Source organism: Typha angustifolia, chromosome 2 (genome assembly GCF_048772165.1).
Source record: "Typha angustifolia cultivar Huaian chromosome 2, ASM4877216v1, whole genome shotgun sequence".
NCBI lineage: Eukaryota > Viridiplantae > Streptophyta > Magnoliopsida > Poales > Typhaceae > Typha > Typha angustifolia.
In genome coordinates, this window is record NC_133240.1 from 9,909,707 (window position 1) to 9,926,868 (window position 17,162).

The 17,162-nt window shown below is 38.9% G+C and overlaps 5 protein-coding genes across 6 annotated transcripts; 3 read left to right on the forward strand and 2 right to left on the reverse strand.

The window, feature by feature from the left end:
• Positions 1–8: 8 nt before the first annotated feature.
• On the reverse strand, positions 9–2,015 carry LOC140771892 (transcription factor MYB30-like). The gene is made up of 3 exons (XM_073113701.1): positions 1,812–2,015; positions 1,453–1,582; positions 9–726 (listed from the first exon to the last, which is right to left on the reverse strand). Exons 1-3 carry the CDS (start codon positions 1,942–1,944, stop codon positions 258–260), a joined length of 732 nt encoding a protein of 243 aa, XP_072969802.1. The 5' UTR covers positions 1,945–2,015; the 3' UTR covers positions 9–257.
• A 1,381-nt stretch (positions 2,016–3,396) lies between these two features.
• On the forward strand, positions 3,397–6,433 carry LOC140771261 (actin-depolymerizing factor-like). Of its 2 annotated transcripts, XM_073112729.1 has the most exons (4): positions 3,397–3,522; positions 3,952–4,091; positions 4,273–4,538; positions 5,924–6,433. In XM_073112729.1, the coding sequence occupies exons 3-4, from the start codon at positions 4,291–4,293 to the stop codon at positions 6,072–6,074; spliced, it is 399 nt and encodes a 132-aa protein (XP_072968830.1). In that variant the 5' UTR covers positions 3,397–3,522; positions 3,952–4,091; positions 4,273–4,290; the 3' UTR covers positions 6,075–6,433. The 2 variants fall into 2 exon arrangements, with proteins under 2 accessions (XP_072968830.1, XP_072968826.1); XM_073112725.1 differs by lacking the exon at positions 3,952–4,091 and having other exon boundaries at positions 3,402–3,522.
• Positions 6,434–6,567: 134 nt separating this feature from the next.
• Positions 6,568–10,228, reverse strand: LOC140771253 (mannosyltransferase APTG1). Its single transcript, XM_073112716.1, has 9 exons — positions 9,920–10,228; positions 9,714–9,831; positions 9,527–9,631; positions 9,154–9,440; positions 8,356–8,637; positions 8,073–8,268; positions 7,710–7,861; positions 7,447–7,609; positions 6,568–6,953 (listed from the first exon to the last, which is right to left on the reverse strand). The coding sequence occupies exons 1-9, from the start codon at positions 10,171–10,173 to the stop codon at positions 6,864–6,866; spliced, it is 1,647 nt and encodes a 548-aa protein (XP_072968817.1). The 5' UTR covers positions 10,174–10,228; the 3' UTR covers positions 6,568–6,863.
• A 2,187-nt stretch (positions 10,229–12,415) lies between these two features.
• Positions 12,416–13,662, forward strand: LOC140772471 (phosphoenolpyruvate carboxylase kinase 1-like). The gene is made up of 2 exons (XM_073114563.1): positions 12,416–13,237; positions 13,337–13,662. The coding sequence occupies exons 1-2, from the start codon at positions 12,448–12,450 to the stop codon at positions 13,408–13,410; spliced, it is 864 nt and encodes a 287-aa protein (XP_072970664.1). The 5' UTR covers positions 12,416–12,447; the 3' UTR covers positions 13,411–13,662.
• A 2,702-nt stretch (positions 13,663–16,364) lies between these two features.
• Positions 16,365–16,745, forward strand: LOC140774224 (auxin-induced protein 15A-like). The gene has a single exon (XM_073117131.1). It carries the CDS (start codon positions 16,365–16,367, stop codon positions 16,743–16,745), a length of 381 nt encoding a protein of 126 aa, XP_072973232.1.
• The last annotated feature ends 417 nt before the right edge of the window (positions 16,746–17,162 follow it).

Below are 17,162 nucleotides of genomic sequence, written 5' to 3' on the forward strand. Positions count from 1 at the left end.
AACTAATTATAAGGAATATTAATTTCTATTGTCTGCAAGGTGATAAACATCAGAGAAGAGGTTCAACTTTCATAATCATACATAACTTTCCCTTTTTTGAGTTCCAAATCTTTCTAACATGCTATATTACTCGTTACTTGGGTTTTTTTTACATAACCAACAAGCCAAGAAGCGCAAGATAATCCATACGACCTACTTCCGATTCTCTCATATGACTATTTTTTCTCTTTTTTTGGGCGGGGTGGGAGGGGGAAGGGTTAGAAATTCGCAGGCAGCCTTTGATCACCTTCTTGCGTCAAGATCGTCAACCAGAAGTCGATGTCGTCACCAGTGGAGCTGGCGGACAAGTCAAATGAGAAGCAATTTGCAGCAAGAGAGGTAGGACCACGACCACCACAAGCCTGATCCATTGACCATAAACTCTCATCGATTCCTCCAAATCCACGTGAAGAATCCGTGCAATCTTCCTTGTTAACTGCTATGTTTGTTTCCTCGCTCGTGATTGATGATATCTCACTGCAGGAGTGAGCTGGGGAGACTGGAGGAGGACTTGCAGTAATTTCTCGTGTAACCTGCAAGCCCTCATGAATACTCTTGGCCATGGCCTTAGCCTTAGAATCTTTGACACTTTGGCTCTGTTTGACTCGCTTCTTTAAGTGGGTGTGCCACACGTTTTTGATCTCATTGTCGGTTCTTCCTGGTAACTTAGCGGCAATCATCGACCATCTAAAGCGAAGAAGAAGATGAGACTTGGTTGCAATTAACTTGTCAAAAGTATTAGTTCGCAACTTGTTCTAGTGAGAAATTTAATATCAAGCAAGAGAATTAATTGTGAGTGATGCTCGAGTATTAAAAATTCTATGAGCACATGAAACTGTGGATGCTATTTTGTGATTAATGTTTGTTTATTATGGTTTCCATCTAATAAAGACAAAGAAGCATCTGTAGCATATGACAAACACAGCAACACGCTACAAGATGCCTGTGATCATCTGGAACTACTTGTAAATAGATGAAGCCAAACAAAAGGGAATCTTTTGAGAGGTTTTGAGTTCTTCAGGTCATCTTGCACGCTTGCCTCTATAGAGGCAGGAAAGAGACAAGGGATTTAAGGAGTTTACTGACAGAGGAAAAGATAGACTTTGATATTAAGATTCCCGAACAGAACCAATTTATCAAACCGCATACTCCAATTCAATACTTTCATTCTTTATTCTAAACTAAAATATCGTAACTCTTTTTTTTTTTTCTCATCAACTGATGCTGCTATCTTGATTAAAGACGAAATCAAAAAAACGAAGAAAGAAAGAAAGAAAAAAAAAACATGGAAAGGATAAAAAATATATTATATTGTTAGCACGGCATTTGATCTCTAGTGCTTATAACAAGGAAATCATTGTAGGATGAACAAAATATAATCATAAAGTTAATTATAATGATAAGTGCCACTACCTGTTTCCAAGCGTTTCGTGCAAGTTGATGATGGTTTCTTCTTCTTCCTTGGTAAAATTCCCTCGCTTAATACCTGGCTGAAGATAATTTAACCAGCGAAGTCTGCAGCTTTTCCCACACCTCAACAGACCTTAACATTTAAAAGCGAGTAATAAAGTTAGAATCCCATCATATATTCACCCTGTTTCTTTCTGCTTGCAACGAATCCAAACTAGAAGAATTCTAAGATTCTAATAGTACGCACAATCAAAATCTTATAACAAAAAAACAAAAACAAAAAGAGGGTAGTAATGGTAGGAAAAATAGAACCTTTCCCCTAAAGAAGTGCAATAAGAAAGTATAACATAAGAGCAAATTACCAGCTTGCTTGGGGAGAGCTCGCCAGTTCCCATGTCCATTTTTCTCAATGTATGAAACTAACAAGCGGTCTTCCTCTGCAGTCCAAGGACCCTTCTTGAGACCCATCTTCTCACAGCATGGAGCTCTCACCATCTTATCTTCTTCCCACTTCCTCTTCTCCTCTGTTTCTTTTTGAGTCCTATCTGTATGAGTACGAGAGAGAAGAGGCTCGACTTGCTTTTATAAGTCTTTTACATTCGTTTACTCATCTAAAGGAGGGAGTAAGTCTCCGTTTTAACCAAGGTAAAGACTACAAGTTCTAAGAAGACATCATGCGTGATTCATGTGTGACTTTCCCTTTCCTTTTCCTAGTAATTTATATGTGTTACTTTGTCTTGGGAGGGAAAATAAAACGAGGGCAGAGAAAAATACCGACAGGTATATGTCTAAATTCTTTTTTAGCTTATAAACACTTTACAAACTCATATACTTTAAAAGTGTTTTGTAAAATGTTTATAGGCATAACTTCTAATTAATTTGGGGTATGATGAAGAATATCCAACATAATTTTGTTTATGTACTTGCCAATAAGAAAAGAAGTTAGCAGCTCATATTACATTAAAAAAATTAAACCATTAGCTTTCACTTATATTATCTCTATCATGAAAAGTTGATGGAAAGTCTTTAACATCTTCCTGAAAAGATATGTAAACTTCCCCAAGACGCAAATATTCCACAAAATTAGCTTCCCCATTTCTACACTAGATAGTTATGAACTTTTTCTCCAGTCTTTAGAATTGAATCTGATCATCAGATCGAAGTTAAACGATGACTGCTTGACTTTGAAGTGTAATCGCCTGGTCGTTTCGTTCATCAAAACACGGACGCACACTTGGTTTGCCATTTGCTAATTAAGGAATTGAAAAAGAAGAAGAAGAAGAAACACTAGTTAATTTTCCAGACAAGTCTAAACAATTCTCTTCATTTCATTATTCTTTTTTTATATATATAATTTTTGTCTAATTTGATGGGTAACGTACCAATCACGTTGTCGTCTTATTTTTAACTATCTTTTAGAAAGAGAGAGAGAGGGGGGGGGGGGGGGGGGGGGGGGGATTTCAGTAGTGTATTCATGTTACACATACATAAGAATTAAGAAAAGGTCCTTCTAGAAGAGTTGAGCATCTTACAAGGCCTGCTGGGCTTCCATGACGAGTTAAGCCCATAGGAGAGGAGGAGGACGGCCTATTTGAACTTGGACGTCCTCCCAAGTTTATATATGTTACGTATATGTGTGGTCACATCAGCATCAGCTACAGACGCACATAGCGTTATTTCCACGCAGTGTTGTCGTTTTTTTGTTTTGTTTTGTTTTTTTGTTGTGGAGGTGGAAGGAGGGTCAAAATGAGAAAGGAATCTGAACGTGGACCAACACTGCGTGAGCCAGGACTCGAGCAAAATCCAATCACTTGAGATGATCGGTGGACCCACCATCCATCAAGTGCACACGATCTCCTAGGGGCCATCATCTACGTCACCAAAGCCTATTCGTCGCCAGATGCATCACATGCTTTCTTAGCAGAGTCACGCGACGCGGCGCGCGTCCTCGCTCGCTCTCGCCTCCATAATCAAGCCTCTTCTTTCTTCGCTCCCCTCTTTTCCTCCCGATTCCTCTTTTCCTTTTCTTTTCTATTTGCGATCGAGGTCGGACCAGCCATGTCGTTTCAATTGGTGAGTCTCTGATGCTTTTACTTGTTTAAATTACATCTTGTTAAATGATTGCGGTTGGGAGTGGTTTTCTTACGATTTCTTGTGAAAAAGCTTCTTTCTTCTTCTTTTTTCGGGTGGGAGAGGAAGTTTTGATTCGTCCTTATTTGTTAATCGGGCTGCTTCAAATTTTTCGCCAACTCATTTTCCCGTGCGGAATTTGATTACCGTCTTGGGCGATTTCTCGATCTCATCATTGGTTATCTTTTTCGTCTTCTTTTCCGATCTCTGATTATTCAAATGGCTTCCTTCACTTCTATTTGTGGTTAGATGCCTTTTCCAAGTTAGACGAAGTTTCTCATAAATTAGGGCAGCTTTCGTTGGTAGTGTTAGTTTATCATTCGCGAATTATTTTAATTGGTTTTACAAGATTATAACTTCTCGCAATTTTAGCTTATCCTTAGGGGTAACGAACTGCGAAGACTGCTATTTGACGTCCTGTTGCAGTGTTAGGCCTGCCCGCGATATCTCATTACCATAGTTCATACGGTGACTTAACTCCGTTCTAATTCATGAAATAAAAGCATATTTGGGTTAGTAATCTGAACAGTCTAGTAGTTGAAGGTTGTTGTTTCTATGCATCTCGTAACTTAGGTTATAGTTGAGGTAGATGTTTATCGGAAAAGCATCTCCATTAGAATAACTTACGAGGAAGTTATATCTTTAGATTATTCTAATGCAAATTGCTTGCATGGCTTTTGATTTGGCATGCAGAAGAATGCATCTTCTGGGATGGGAGTGGCTGAACATACCATGAGCACCTTTCTAGAGCTGAAGAGAAAGAAGATGCATCGTTATGTGATATTTAAGATTGATGAAAAAATAATGGAGGTTGTCGTTGAGAAAACAGGGGCCCCAGGGGAGAGCTATGTTGATTTTGCTGCTTCCCTGCCAGAGGATGATTGTCGATACGCTGTGTATGACTTAGATTTTGTGACTGAGGAGAACTGCCAGAAGAGCAAGATATTTTTTATAGCATGGTGAGTCATTCTCCAGTTTCAATTATTGCAGCTGATAAATGCAACTATGCATGTATTATCGACTTGATTTATGCCTAGTTCAGTTTAAGGAATATGTGGTAAAGGCTAGTTGGCACTTTATTTTTCCCAACCAAAGTTTTTGATGAAAGCTCTAGGTTTGCAAATCAAAGGTTCTTTGTCTAGGATGAGCAAAATACCTGTGAAACTAAATCATCTTTCCTGTTAGTTCCCGTCTATAACATTTCCTGATTTCTCTTTTTTGAAAATTAATTCTTTGTCATTTGCTATTCCCGAATATTGTCCTCTCAAACAAAACTAGTCTTCAGAGAACATCTTTGTTCAGTTCAAGGTTGTGAGTTCAAGTGGCCAACATAAAGTTCTAGGTTCTATCAGTAATTCTAAAGCACCTTCTGATGTTCAGTTTGAGATCCTTTTCTCGATATTGAGCAAGTAAGAGGCATGCCTGCTTTTGATGAATGGTACATATTCAATAACGATCTCACTGATATTTGATACTTAAGTTGTAATTGGTGTGCTCTAGCCACTTGGCATGGGTGTCAAATTTCTAAGGATTCATGTGCCAGATTGGACAATTTCAGAAAATCTTAGCATGATATTGAAATGTGATCAAGAAATTAAGCGCCACCCAATATGTATTGTGCTGGCGACATTTTGGAATGGTGATGTGCCGCAATCCTTAGCTCCTTGATATGATTAATATGAGAAAAATGTAACATACATTCCGAACCAGTGTCTCACTCTGCCATCCTATTGTCTCTGCCACATTTGTGGAGGGTGATATGTTAATTCAAAAGTTGCTGCATGGTGAAGAGAGATTTGAGGGAAAAGGCAGCACATACAGCTAGCTTAGGAGATGATATGAAAATTTCTTGGCCTTAAATGTTTACTTCTTCAAAATTATGAAAATTATGGTGTTCTCATAATGTATTTTCCTTCTGTTGAATCTCAAATTTGGCATTCAATAATGGTAGTTTGTCTACAGTGTGAAGTTTTTTTTTCTTAATTCAACATGTGTCCCAATATTGATACCGTCAATATATATATGCTCCTACTGTCCTCATCTTGTTAGGCTCACTGATCATGATAATGTGATATTTCCAAAACATTCTTTTCTTTTTTTGATGGTCAAGATGGTGCCAGCTTCTCTTTGGGAGGTCGCTCCTGTTCCCAAGCTCGAAGTATTACAGTTGGAGATACTGCTAGTACTTTTTAATGCAATAATGGTGTTTCGTTTACATATAGCACACATTGTACAACTCAATGAGATTTTTTTTTTCCCAGACAAACTTCTCAATGCTTCACGAGTCAGGTCCTTTTTCCGTTGTCGTATCACATATATAATACTAACATTTGACTGCTGGTAGGTCTCCATCTGACTCCCGCATACGAGCAAAGATGCTGTATGCCACATCCAAAGGAAGATTCCGGCATGATCTTGATGGCATCCATTACGAGATTCAGGCAACTGACCCCACAGAGATGGACTTGGATCTTCTGAGAGGTCGTGCAAATTAAGACTGTGATCTTGCTTCTGCCAAGAGAACAGCTCAATTTTCATCCTAACAGTTACCAAGAACAATTGGCAGTATTCTGTTCGACCTTTTTTGAACAGTGGAAAGTCCATACTCAAATTATTGATGGAATCATGGAACAGCTATCCTGTTTTAGTATATTATTATTAGCCTTTTGTTTTTGGTGTCTGAAGCTTGCCTTCTCATGAAAGCCAGCTTTCTGTTTGAACCTATAATTTTTCTTTTTAGGTTGACAAATGAACCTATAAATGGTGGCTATATGTTATTATTATATGAGGAGTATAGAAGCAGAGAATGTACCATTGCTTCCTCCCAAAAGCTTTATACAAGTATGCTTCCTTATTTTCATATCAATGGTGGCTATTAGGGTTCTTTGCCTCTTTAACGAAAATGAATAACGTGGGATAATTAATCCACTTGGAAACCAAACATATGGCATTATGAAAGGCAGGATCTTTTCTCATTTCTCACAAAAATAGAAAAAAGAAATCGTCCCAGAAAACGGGAATTCTATTGATGCTTGACCATTAAAAGGCTGATGCTTAAATTGTTTTGCAAAATAGTGCCTCACTCAGGATTTGCCGAATGAAGAGTCTGTTTTCCAACAAAATGCCAACAATGGCTGCATTCATTTAGGCAGGAGCAAGTTTTTTAGGCATGACAAATCAACTAATAGTGTTTCACATTTCACAGGAAAGCCGGTTTACTGATAAAGAACAGTACAATTCGAAACGGATAAGAAATGGTGTAAACAGAGAGCACGTCAGAGGAGTCAAAGCTGCTGATCTCTCAGAGCATAAACAACAACATACGCTTGAAGGTCTCGATCAACTTTAAAGTGGGCGTGGAAGAATCTTTTCACCTGTCAATCAATACCCAAAAAGAAGTTAGAAATTCGTGAAGTTAAAAAGAGAAAGAATGACCCAGAAAGCTCCCAAGCTGATAATGCCTTCTAAGTCCTAATTAGCGATCTTCTCTATGAAACAAGAAGTGGACAATAATTAGTTGCGATGGGAAAAGATGTACTACTTGAAGGAACTATTTATAGTTCATATTACTCCACGTTCACCATAAAAGAGGTCTGCCGACAAGAGATTTGCAGAAAATGGACACTCATAATGGTGCAGCAATGACAATTGGACAACACTAAGTTCTATAAGGAAGAACAAAAGAAAGAGGGAACAGAAAACAGATTTCCAGCAACAATACAACATAAGACTCTGCTTAAGATTAATTTGAGGTGCCCCTTAAAATGGAGGGAAATTAATGGAATGTTAATTTGTTCGTTAGAAGGTAAAAAGTGTATGAATCTCATTTATGAATTGCAATTGCATTATTTGCAAGAGAAAGTTTACCTGTCTAAAGGAATGAGTTATCAGAGTCTCATGTAGATGTTTATCTTGAGCATCAAATAAGACTATGTGACTGGGTAAAGATAAATTCCTCAGTATGTTGTTCGTAAAATTTACTGGATTCATCATGAAACGGTCTGATTCATCCAGGATCCCCTTGCTGTCACTGAAAGAAAATGAAACTAAATCAGGTACTGAAGTTTCATACTCAAAGATCATAATAATTTGACGTGCAATGACTATGAAATATTTCTGAAAATTATCACCTAGGGGTGCAGTCCAAAAAGCGCATCGGCAAGTTGCAATGTAAGGTAGAGTAATATGGTGTAGAATGGCAAGGCATGAGAAATAATATACTCTTCACTCTTCCCTCTTGAGCTTCTTTTGATAAATAATACATGACATCTTCAGTTCCTCTCTGTGTGGGGGGGCAAATTGAACATAAGAACCTAGGAAAGTAAAAAAAGACCCCACCCAACTACCCCAACAACAAACACATAAGGAAAAACAACAATTTGCATTCAAGATATTAATAGAAATATGCTTAGAATCATCTCAGAGAACACAAAAGATGAAAAAGTAAGGGAAACATGATGAAAAGTATAAAATTTAACATAATATTCCCTCACTTGATGGACTAGGCTCATGTATAAGGCCATCGGGACATTAGACATAATGAGGAGGAGAATAGCCAATTGCACCCTTCGTTTGTGTCTACTTCGAGAACCACGACTTCTCTTCTCATCTGATAAATCAGATCTTGACATTGCTGCCAAGCAGTATCCAGAGAACATCAGCACTATGGGAAGCACCGGAAGAACAAACCTGTGACACATTTGTGGAACAAGTGACTCGATGTTAATATTGACATAATCAATGCAATCCAGAAACTATAAGCTACAGTGAGAGTACCTAAATTCTTTGTGACCAAGCACGCTATAAAGTGCCAGTACCCAACCAATTAGACCTGAAAGCCTCCACTCTTTTGACTTTATTATGCCAATCAATGAAAATGGCAAGAAGGTCCCAATCATTGAGGGAAATCCCTGGGTGAAGTACCAATGGTATGGGTGGGTGCCATAGTAATCCCCGCCAGAAGAAAGAAAATTAAACTTAAGAAAATTAAGAGGCACAATAGTCCATGATCCATACATCCACCAATCTAAGCAGCATGTAGCTGCAAGCACTAGAACCCTGTCGACAGAACAAGGCTGCTGTGAACAGACTAAAATAGACAAGACAAAAGATAAGTACTATAAGAAAAGTTTGCAACTAAGCACAGCATGCAGCTTGATAGTTCCTAATTTGCTCCTTATTCATTTATTTTATTTCCAACAGTCAAAATTTCACTCTAAGAATATAGCCCTCAATTAAAGACTGGTCAGATAGAAGAAAATTTTGCAGCAGAACTTCACAAACAAGATGTTGAGAAACAATGAACATTAAATTCTTTTCTTTTCAAAATTACTGCTGACAATGTGGAATGAAATCCGACCATGTTATTACATTTCTCAAAACATTGACTCTAATGACATTTTAAGTATTTAACAACTTAATTGCTTCAGGCCTTCTATTTTTTTTCTATTTCTTCTTTTAATTTCATCAAAGCTGCACTTAGGTTCAGCTTAGTATCCTAGTAGTAAATTTTAGCAAAGGAAGAAAAGGAGATAATCAAAATGTTGGCTTGTCCTGAGAGAGATTATTACCTACCCTACTGGGATAACCTCAAGAAAGAGGAACTGCAGTCGCGACCGCATCCCGATGAGATCCAGCAACCCAACATATAACCATGTAATAGCACTAGTTGGCCGAATAGCACAAGCCAATGCTGCTGTAAACAAAGCCAATTTCCTTGAAGCAACTTGACCTTGCTTGGACGAATCAATCGAATAAAACCAATAGAACAATCCAGTAACAGTTAACACTGCCTCCAAGCAGTTCGACAATGTCCGAGTAAAACAGAAAAACATGAACCAGTTCACCAACTGAGAGAAGAACTGCACAAGAAGGTTAAAATCATCAGATAGTAAAGAAAACCAGAGTTACTAAATCAATTCAGAATATAGATAATAGGGTGTCGTACCGCCCATCGTGCAACATGTTCACCAAACACGAGTTTAGAGAGCTTGTACAAGTAGAGATCTCCAAAAGATGCAAACAAAGACTGCAGAATCCTTGGCGCCTTAGCCTAAGAACATGGAATAGTGTGATTTGAACAGAAAGGCAATCACTTTTCGCAGTTCTTGAAAAAAATTAGATTGAACAGCTACCATGAACCAAGGGGTGTCCAAGCGGAGGAAAGCCATGATTTTGTACAGCAAAGCGAACACCAGAGGGTGGAGATAACTGCGGATCTTCTGCTTCCACTCCCATGTTAGATGGCCGTACCTGCCCGAAGGCCAAAAATCTCCTCAAAGCTTTTTTTTTTTTTTTAAAGAAAATAAAAAAGCATGCAGGAAAAATCGCAATAAATTACCCGAACACGATGAAATGGGCGACTTCGAGGGATTGCCAGTGCTCGTCGGGGTTGAAGTAGGTCTGCACCAGAAGAGCATTTGAGACACGGAAGGCGAGCGAGATCAACCACACTCGCTTCTCCGAGGAGAAGACAGCGGCTGAGATCCATCGGGAAAGCGATGAGGAAGCCTCTCGTTTCTCTTCTTCTTCTTCCTCTTCTTCTTCTTCCGTCACACCCGACGCGGCGGCGCCAAGTCGGCGATGGAGCCTCATATCGGGGAACGGCCGAATGGATGGATTTCAGCAAAAGAGTGAGCGATCCAGTATCTCCAAGACCAAGACCAAGAGCAAGTTGGGCCGAAACCAAATTTGGTCGGAGTCGGTGAAAAGAGAGAGAAATTTGCCTTTCTTCTAAAACTTGGGCTATGAAAATCTGAAGCCCATAGGCCATGACGAGCCCAAGTTATCTGCCCCGGACTGAACTGACTTGGATTGGATTGGGTTGAGTTAAATTAAAAGAGGCTCTACGCTCACAAGTCACACCACTACTTACTTAATTCCTCGTATTTATTAGCAAATTAAGAATTCTCTTTAATAAATAATAATAGTATATGACTTTATTTATATAATTAAAAAATATAAGGCAATAGATGTATGTTTTCCGGCCAGGAATAATCACATAACATCCTTGATTGAGATATTTATGGATGGTTAAACAAGTGCAGGGATTCATCCACTTGCCAATTACCAACAAAGAATAAATTCTATTAGATTGCCGACCCATCTGTCCATTATAGTGCCTTCTTTATCACTCATCGGAAAAAATATATATATATATTCATTTGGTGACTTCACTAAAAGCACATCCTCTTCGTCTTCAGGCTTCAGCATTATGCAAAAGAAAGGGATAACAACGATATTAGGTACCTATGATTCATCCCCCGCCAAAAATAAAATAAAAAAGGCTAATGACTTCTATAATCCTCCACCGAGATTCATACCCTCGCAGCACGCATCTTGGAACAAATGTATAAACATATATGGCTCGATGACGAGTCCTCACATGCATTTTAATTCATTAAATACAGGGTAGTTGAATCTAGTAGGTTTTGTAATCATATTTTTGCTCTCTGTTGCAAACTTATCTTGCCTATAATAATGATAAAATAGTTGCGATGATACCTTGACATACTCCATTTTGTCACAACTTATGGATACATAGAATAATAGATAAAATATAGGCAATAATGTACAACTTGTAATATTAAATCATCTAATCAGTACATTACGGTGTAATTAACTTGATTTTATTAGCTTTAATTTGTTGACCGAGCATCCAATTGAGGGACCACAGGCAAGATTACACCAATGACAATAGAGACGTAATGACATCAGTAGGTGGTGATATTTTTTAAATTAAAAAAAGAAGAATAAGAGAGTAATCCTGAAGTATTATAATCATGAAAAAAAGACTTTGTTGTAATGAAATCTTAAAGTATAATTGTCAGTCATATATCTTAAGCAATCAACAGATATAATTAAATGCAGGACCTATGGGAAATCTACAGCGAAATTTGCCTCTGTCGTGCTGGAAAAGGATTCTTTCTCGAGTTAAAATCTTTCGTGGGCTTCTAGAGTTGACTGTAGATGCAATGCAACAAATTACGATCGCCATTAGAACCAGCACTCAAGTGTACGAGTTTGTGAGTTCGAGTTGAATTATTCAGCTACAGGTTTGACTAAAATTCAACTCGTTTAACGTCCGAACCAGAATTCCACGTGCGATACTAGTCGGGTCAAAGAATGGAATTGAAACCCAACACGATCAACACTTTGGAAAACGAGCATGACAAGATAGACTGAAGCAGGAATAATGAATATTCGGATAGCATCTATGGGTAGATTCTTGAGAGAGAGAGAGAGAGAGAGAGAGAGAGAGAGGCATGTTACAATGAGAGTCAATTGACCAAGAGAGGTCACGTACTAGATTTTCCTACCAGAGTAGATTCGTTTTCAGTTAATATAAACAAATAAATAGATTCGCATCTTCGGGGTATTTTTGATCCTTCCAAGTTTAATCGTGAGTGAGATTATATATCTTATTCCTACCAAACTTGCAACTAACCATTTATTTTTAATATTTGTTATACATGAAAAAAAAAAATCCTTTAAAATAGCTTTTTGATCAACGGCTACCTTTTTCATCAGTTAGAAGCGAAAAAATTCGTGGGCTCCGCAACCTTGTTCTCCTTGGTTTCCTTCATTAATTTAGGAGGGTAATTTGGGAAATAGAAAGCCTATGACGGCGTTACGGAACCTCCCTTTCTCCGAAGTCGGTAATCGCCGTTTTGGACTACCTACAGGCATTAACAGCCGTTTGATCAACAACCCTTTAACGGCTGGATACAACGTGCAGTCAGAACCGTTTAATTCTTGGGGAGGAGAATAGCGAATATTCCTGCGCAAAACCCTGAACAGGCGTCTATATATATTTAATTCCATCTCCTCTGCAGGCTTAACTAAAGAGAGAAGAAAGGAGAGCGAGATATGAGCGAAGCCTTGAAACGCGACTACGAGATCGGAGAAGAGCTCGGGCGGGGTAGATTCGGCACCGTCTTCCGTTGCTTCTCTCGCGAATCTGGTGAACCCTTCGCCCTCAAGTCTATCGACAAGTCCCTCCTCACCGATCCCATCGACCGCGAGTGCGCTGATCGCGAGGCCAAGATCCACCGCCTCGTCGCCGCAGGCAACCCCGGCGTCGTTGGTATACACGAGGAATACGAGGACGACGCTGCTATTCACCTCATCATCGATCTCTGCCCCGGCGGTGACTTATTCGACCGGATCTCCGGTAGCGCGCCGCTTCCGGAGCCTGAGGCGGCGGCGGTGACGGCAGCGCTGGTGGAGGCTATAGCCGCGTGCCACCGGAGAGGGGTGGCGCATCGCGACGTGAAGCCAGACAACGTGCTGTTCGATTTGAAGGGGAGGTTGAGGCTTTCCGATTTCGGATCGGCGGAGTGGTTCGGGGAGGACGGGGGGGAGGAGATGAGGGGATTGGTGGGGACGCCATACTATGTGGCGCCGGAGGTGGTGGCGGGGAAGCACTACGGGGAGAAAGTGGACGTGTGGAGCGCGGGGGTCATCCTGTACATGATGCTCTCAGGGATGGCGCCTTTCTACGGGGAGTCGGCGGCTGAGACCTTTGAGGCTGTTCTCCGGTCGAATCTCAGGTTTCCGACAAGGGTATTCCGATCCGTCTCCCCCGGGGCGAAGGATCTGATCCGGAGGATGCTCTGCAAGGATGTTTCCAGAAGATTCTCCGCCGAGCAAGTCCTAAGTAAGCTTTAGCGATTCAAATTCTTATTTTAATTATCGGGGACTTGATGCATTTAGCACAAATCTGACGGTGAAATTTTTGGTTGTGTTTGATTTATAGGGCATCCGTGGATTACGAGCAGTGGAGGATCCATCTTGGTAGAGCAAGAAAACCTTTTGCCCAGCTCTCTGTGAGAAAGTTTTTGGTTTGAGGAAGGCGTAGAAAGACGTGAGATTTGATCCCTTTCTCCCTTCGACGATTATTAAGCAACAGCTTAAGTAATCAGGAGTTTTTTCTTTCTTTCTTTTGCTATAAGGCTGTCTTCTCTTTTTAATGGAGAAGTTTGTACATGCGGCGGGTTCTTCCTCTGTACTGTGCTCTTATTATAAATTGTAAATATCGACATCAGATGTCGTTTATTTAATAAATCTATATGTTTCTGATCTCATGCGATCTTAGTTGAATATCACATTCCGATTCTGTGTTTGGAACAAATAATGAGTTGGTTTAGTTGTTCTCAGAGGAACTACGAAAGAGACGAGAGAAAAATAATGACTACTACTAATTCCAGGAGTAGAAGGCATGCTGATCAACACCTATTACAATAAATTCGAGCTAAAATCATCAAATTATAACTGTTTTCCTAGATTTTTGCCTAGATCGTCGTTGGATTGAGAGTGATGCTCGGCCAAATTGTTCGCCTGTATATATTTGTTGCTCGCAATTCGCTCTGGGCAACCGCCCTTACCCTCCTATTTTTAAGAAATCCTTCCACGAAGATATGGTTAGCCCAAATGGACAACTACAGGCCCAAGTAGAATTACGACTCATCTCATGCCAGCCCAAACTACAGCCTGGCCCAACTCTACTGCTTTAAGCCCATATACTCAATTCTATCTAGTGGGGTCCATCCCCAATTAAAAAAAAAAAAAAATATATATATATATATATATATATATATATATTTTTTTTTTTTTAAATAAAAAAAAAGGGACAGCTATTGGAGTTACTAGTTTTGTGATATTTAAAATTAAAGCTATGTCCCAGCCCATACTGACCCAACCCATGACTCCCAATTCACGGACATGACTCGTAGATCCCCTGCATATCTCCACTTCTGATACCCAATTACCCCAAGGCCCCACCAGTACGGATCCACGTCTAGGAAATTTATATCCCAATTTTATATTGAATTGCATATAATATAGTATAACCACTACAAATATTACTCTTTTTTCTTTTTTCTTTTTTCTTTCTGAGAGGGAGAGAATTATTACTGGTTGATATTTCATTAAGATCCAATCAGAAGAGAGTTTATACACGTAAGATTTGAAAATGGGTAGGGTCTACATCTTTATTGTCAGCAAACAAAATAAAGTGGACCAATAAAAATGTACTCGTGAGAGACAACTTAAGCGAAGTACGTGAGCGGTACTCTTCGTGAATCGTGATGATATCAGACTGTATAGTAGAATAATCGTTTAAAAATTAATATTATCTAACCATTTAAAATAATTAAAAAAGATTAATATTATATTAAAATATAGGTCTTGAGTTTGAATTTCACAGCACTTATCTTGTGTGTAAACTAACAAAATCTTTAACCATTTAAGTTAAATTTAATTTTGGGTCGTTCTTTAATTTAATAGTTTAAGCTTTCAAAAGAATTAATGAGTTAATACTAAATATTCTTTTAGAATCAAATGTTTTAAAATTGGAGACAGTCACGGGGGAGTTGGGATAATGTGATGGATGGGTCCCTTTCTCATGCTCACTGGATCAGACTTATACAAGTTGGGTGGCTACAAACTCCAGTGATGTGTCTCAACTACCATCTCTAATACTAAATCAAACCAACCCAAACAGTTTGCGTTAGCTGAATACATTTACTAATGCTACGTGAATTTAACACTCACGTAATTGATACCCATAACACCTCATGACATGAAACTTTTGTATGCAGCACCTAACTGTGTGCCGTATTGACTGTTGCATGTTGATACAAAAGAAATTCAATCTTTATCCATATACATACACGAAGGTGCAATTATTGGATTAAATATTTTTTGCAACTGTGACTTATATGTTCATGATCACACCTCTAGGCTTGGATGTGTATAGGGCATTTATGTTGATGCATGTGAGAGGCATAGTTTGCCAGTCACCAGAAATCAATTCCACGCTGCAGAAAAAATGGCAGGATTTTAATTGTGAAATGCAATTGGATATATGCCAATTCATGCATGTCTTTTACTCTATTGAGTCAATATTATCCACATGCAATATGATCAATATAATAACTCTAGTGTGCAGTACTAGTGCAGACTATTTATTCACTCAGATGCAGTCTGCAGATAATAATATCAAGTCTAGTGAGACTAATCTTGCATGCCTAGTATTTACCTCAACTTCGTATCAAGTACAAATGTACAGTGGACCCCAGGGTGATCGTATGAAAAGATAACGTGGCTTAAGTACCTTCGATGCATCAACTTATGTATACATCAAAAGAATGGCTTCCATACCTTATTAATTCTCGTAGATGTGATACTATTTACATATACGTGTATATAAGATCATTTCCAGCTGTACATCCATTGCAGGTACCATTCGTTGCACTAGTCTTAGTGATCCACATGTCAGTTTAGAATTGGAAACGGGTCCATGCATGGGTTGGGTTGCAAGTAGTATCTTGGGGGTAAGGGAAATGAACGTCAACTTTGATCAAAGCCAACCATTACGTCGCAACTTTGATCACAAGTATTTTTTATTTTTTTTGGTAAAAAATAAAAATAAATTATTTAATTATAGAGCATGCTGAGTTTCTCAACTACTTCTGGAAACCATTGAATACCATATGCCTGTACACTTCCATACCCCCCAAATGGAAGAAAGCTTTACAGCTTTCAACCCACGTTAGTCGTTGCTATCATTCTAGCTCAATCCCAACCAAAATTCCACTCCTCTCTTTCTCTCTCCAATCTTATCCATTAAAGCTCTAAGACTCGGTACTCCTCACGCCTCGCTATATAACACTGCAAACATCCTTCCTCTCTTCTCAAATTGACGAAGGGAAAAAAAAGAAAGAAAAAGAAACTGTCTTTCTACTTTCTAACAACAGTATCATATGACGAAGGAGAAGTTCGCCATGGCAGTTCTTAGGAAGTGGCAAAAGGTAAGCAGAGAGATCCTAACTAATGCAACAGTACATGACTATATACATTTGTCTATGATGAGTCGTAGCCGAGGAGAAGAAGAAGAAGAGGAGGAGGAGGAGGAAAGCATCCCCAATGACGTACCCAAAGGTCACGTGGTAGTCTACGTGGGAGAAGAGCTCAAGAGGTTTATCATTCGAGTCGACTATCTCGCACATCCACTCTTCCAAGTGTTGCTGGATCGAGCACAAGAAGAGTACGAATTTAGCCCCGATTCGAAGCTATGCATTCCCTGTGAGGAGAACCTCTTCCTCAGTATTCTTCACTGCATCACCTCCAAACAAGAGCATAAGATATGGTGGCTATGCCTCTAAGAGTTAGAGTGGCTTTTCTAAGTCTAATTAATGAGTTTAATTAGTCATCTACATTGTATATTTATTGTAATGTAATATAACCTTCATTGTTGAATATTGCCATGCATTATGACCACCTTAAATAATAATTATAATTATTACTATCTTCATTTTTCTCATGCATTATTATTGAGCTGGATTTTAAGTTCATTAATTTGTTGGCCCAACTTCCACGGTTATGACTTTTGCACTCAACCCTATTGGGATTGTTTTGCAAATATACACTTTAAAAAGATGTCGGCAATTTATAAATTTGCTGTGAGAGCGCTTTTTTTTGCAAATAAGAACATAATGGCGGTGCAGATATGCAAAATTAAACCCTTTGTAATTCGAAATTTTATTTTCACAGAGTTGTTCAATTTAAGGGTCGATTTGGTT

What these genes read in the sequence shown, in the direction of transcription:
- LOC140771892 (XM_073113701.1), bottom strand. Translation starts at nt 1,944, where the DNA reads ATGGTGAGAGCTCCATGCTGTGAGAAGATGGGTCTCAAGAAGGGTCCT. An exon ending in AGCTCTCCCCAAGCAAGCTG is followed by an intron (nt 1,583 to 1,811) that starts GTAATTTGCTCT and finishes TTAAATGTTAAG; the next exon opens with GTCTGTTGAGGTGTGGGAAA. An exon ending in CACGAAACGCTTGGAAACAG is followed by an intron (nt 727 to 1,452) that starts GTAGTGGCACTT and finishes TCTTCGCTTTAG; the next exon opens with ATGGTCGATGATTGCCGCTA.
- LOC140771261 (XM_073112725.1), top strand. An exon ending in AAGATATTTTTTATAGCATG is followed by an intron (nt 4,539 to 5,923) that starts GTGAGTCATTCT and finishes GACTGCTGGTAG; the next exon opens with GTCTCCATCTGACTCCCGCA.
- LOC140771253 (XM_073112716.1), bottom strand. Translation starts at nt 10,173, where the DNA reads ATGAGGCTCCATCGCCGACTTGGCGCCGCCGCGTCGGGTGTGACGGAA. An exon ending in AACATGTTGCACGATGGGCG is followed by an intron (nt 9,441 to 9,526) that starts GTACGACACCCT and finishes CTTCTTGTGCAG; the next exon opens with TTCTTCTCTCAGTTGGTGAA. An exon ending in ACATGAGCCTAGTCCATCAA is followed by an intron (nt 7,862 to 8,072) that starts GTGAGGGAATAT and finishes CCCCCCACACAG; the next exon opens with AGAGGAACTGAAGATGTCAT.
- LOC140772471 (XM_073114563.1), top strand. Translation starts at nt 12,448, where the DNA reads ATGAGCGAAGCCTTGAAACGCGACTACGAGATCGGAGAAGAGCTCGGG. An exon ending in CTCCGCCGAGCAAGTCCTAA is followed by an intron (nt 13,238 to 13,336) that starts GTAAGCTTTAGC and finishes TTTGATTTATAG; the next exon opens with GGCATCCGTGGATTACGAGC.
- LOC140774224 (XM_073117131.1), top strand. Translation starts at nt 16,365, where the DNA reads ATGGCAGTTCTTAGGAAGTGGCAAAAGGTAAGCAGAGAGATCCTAACT.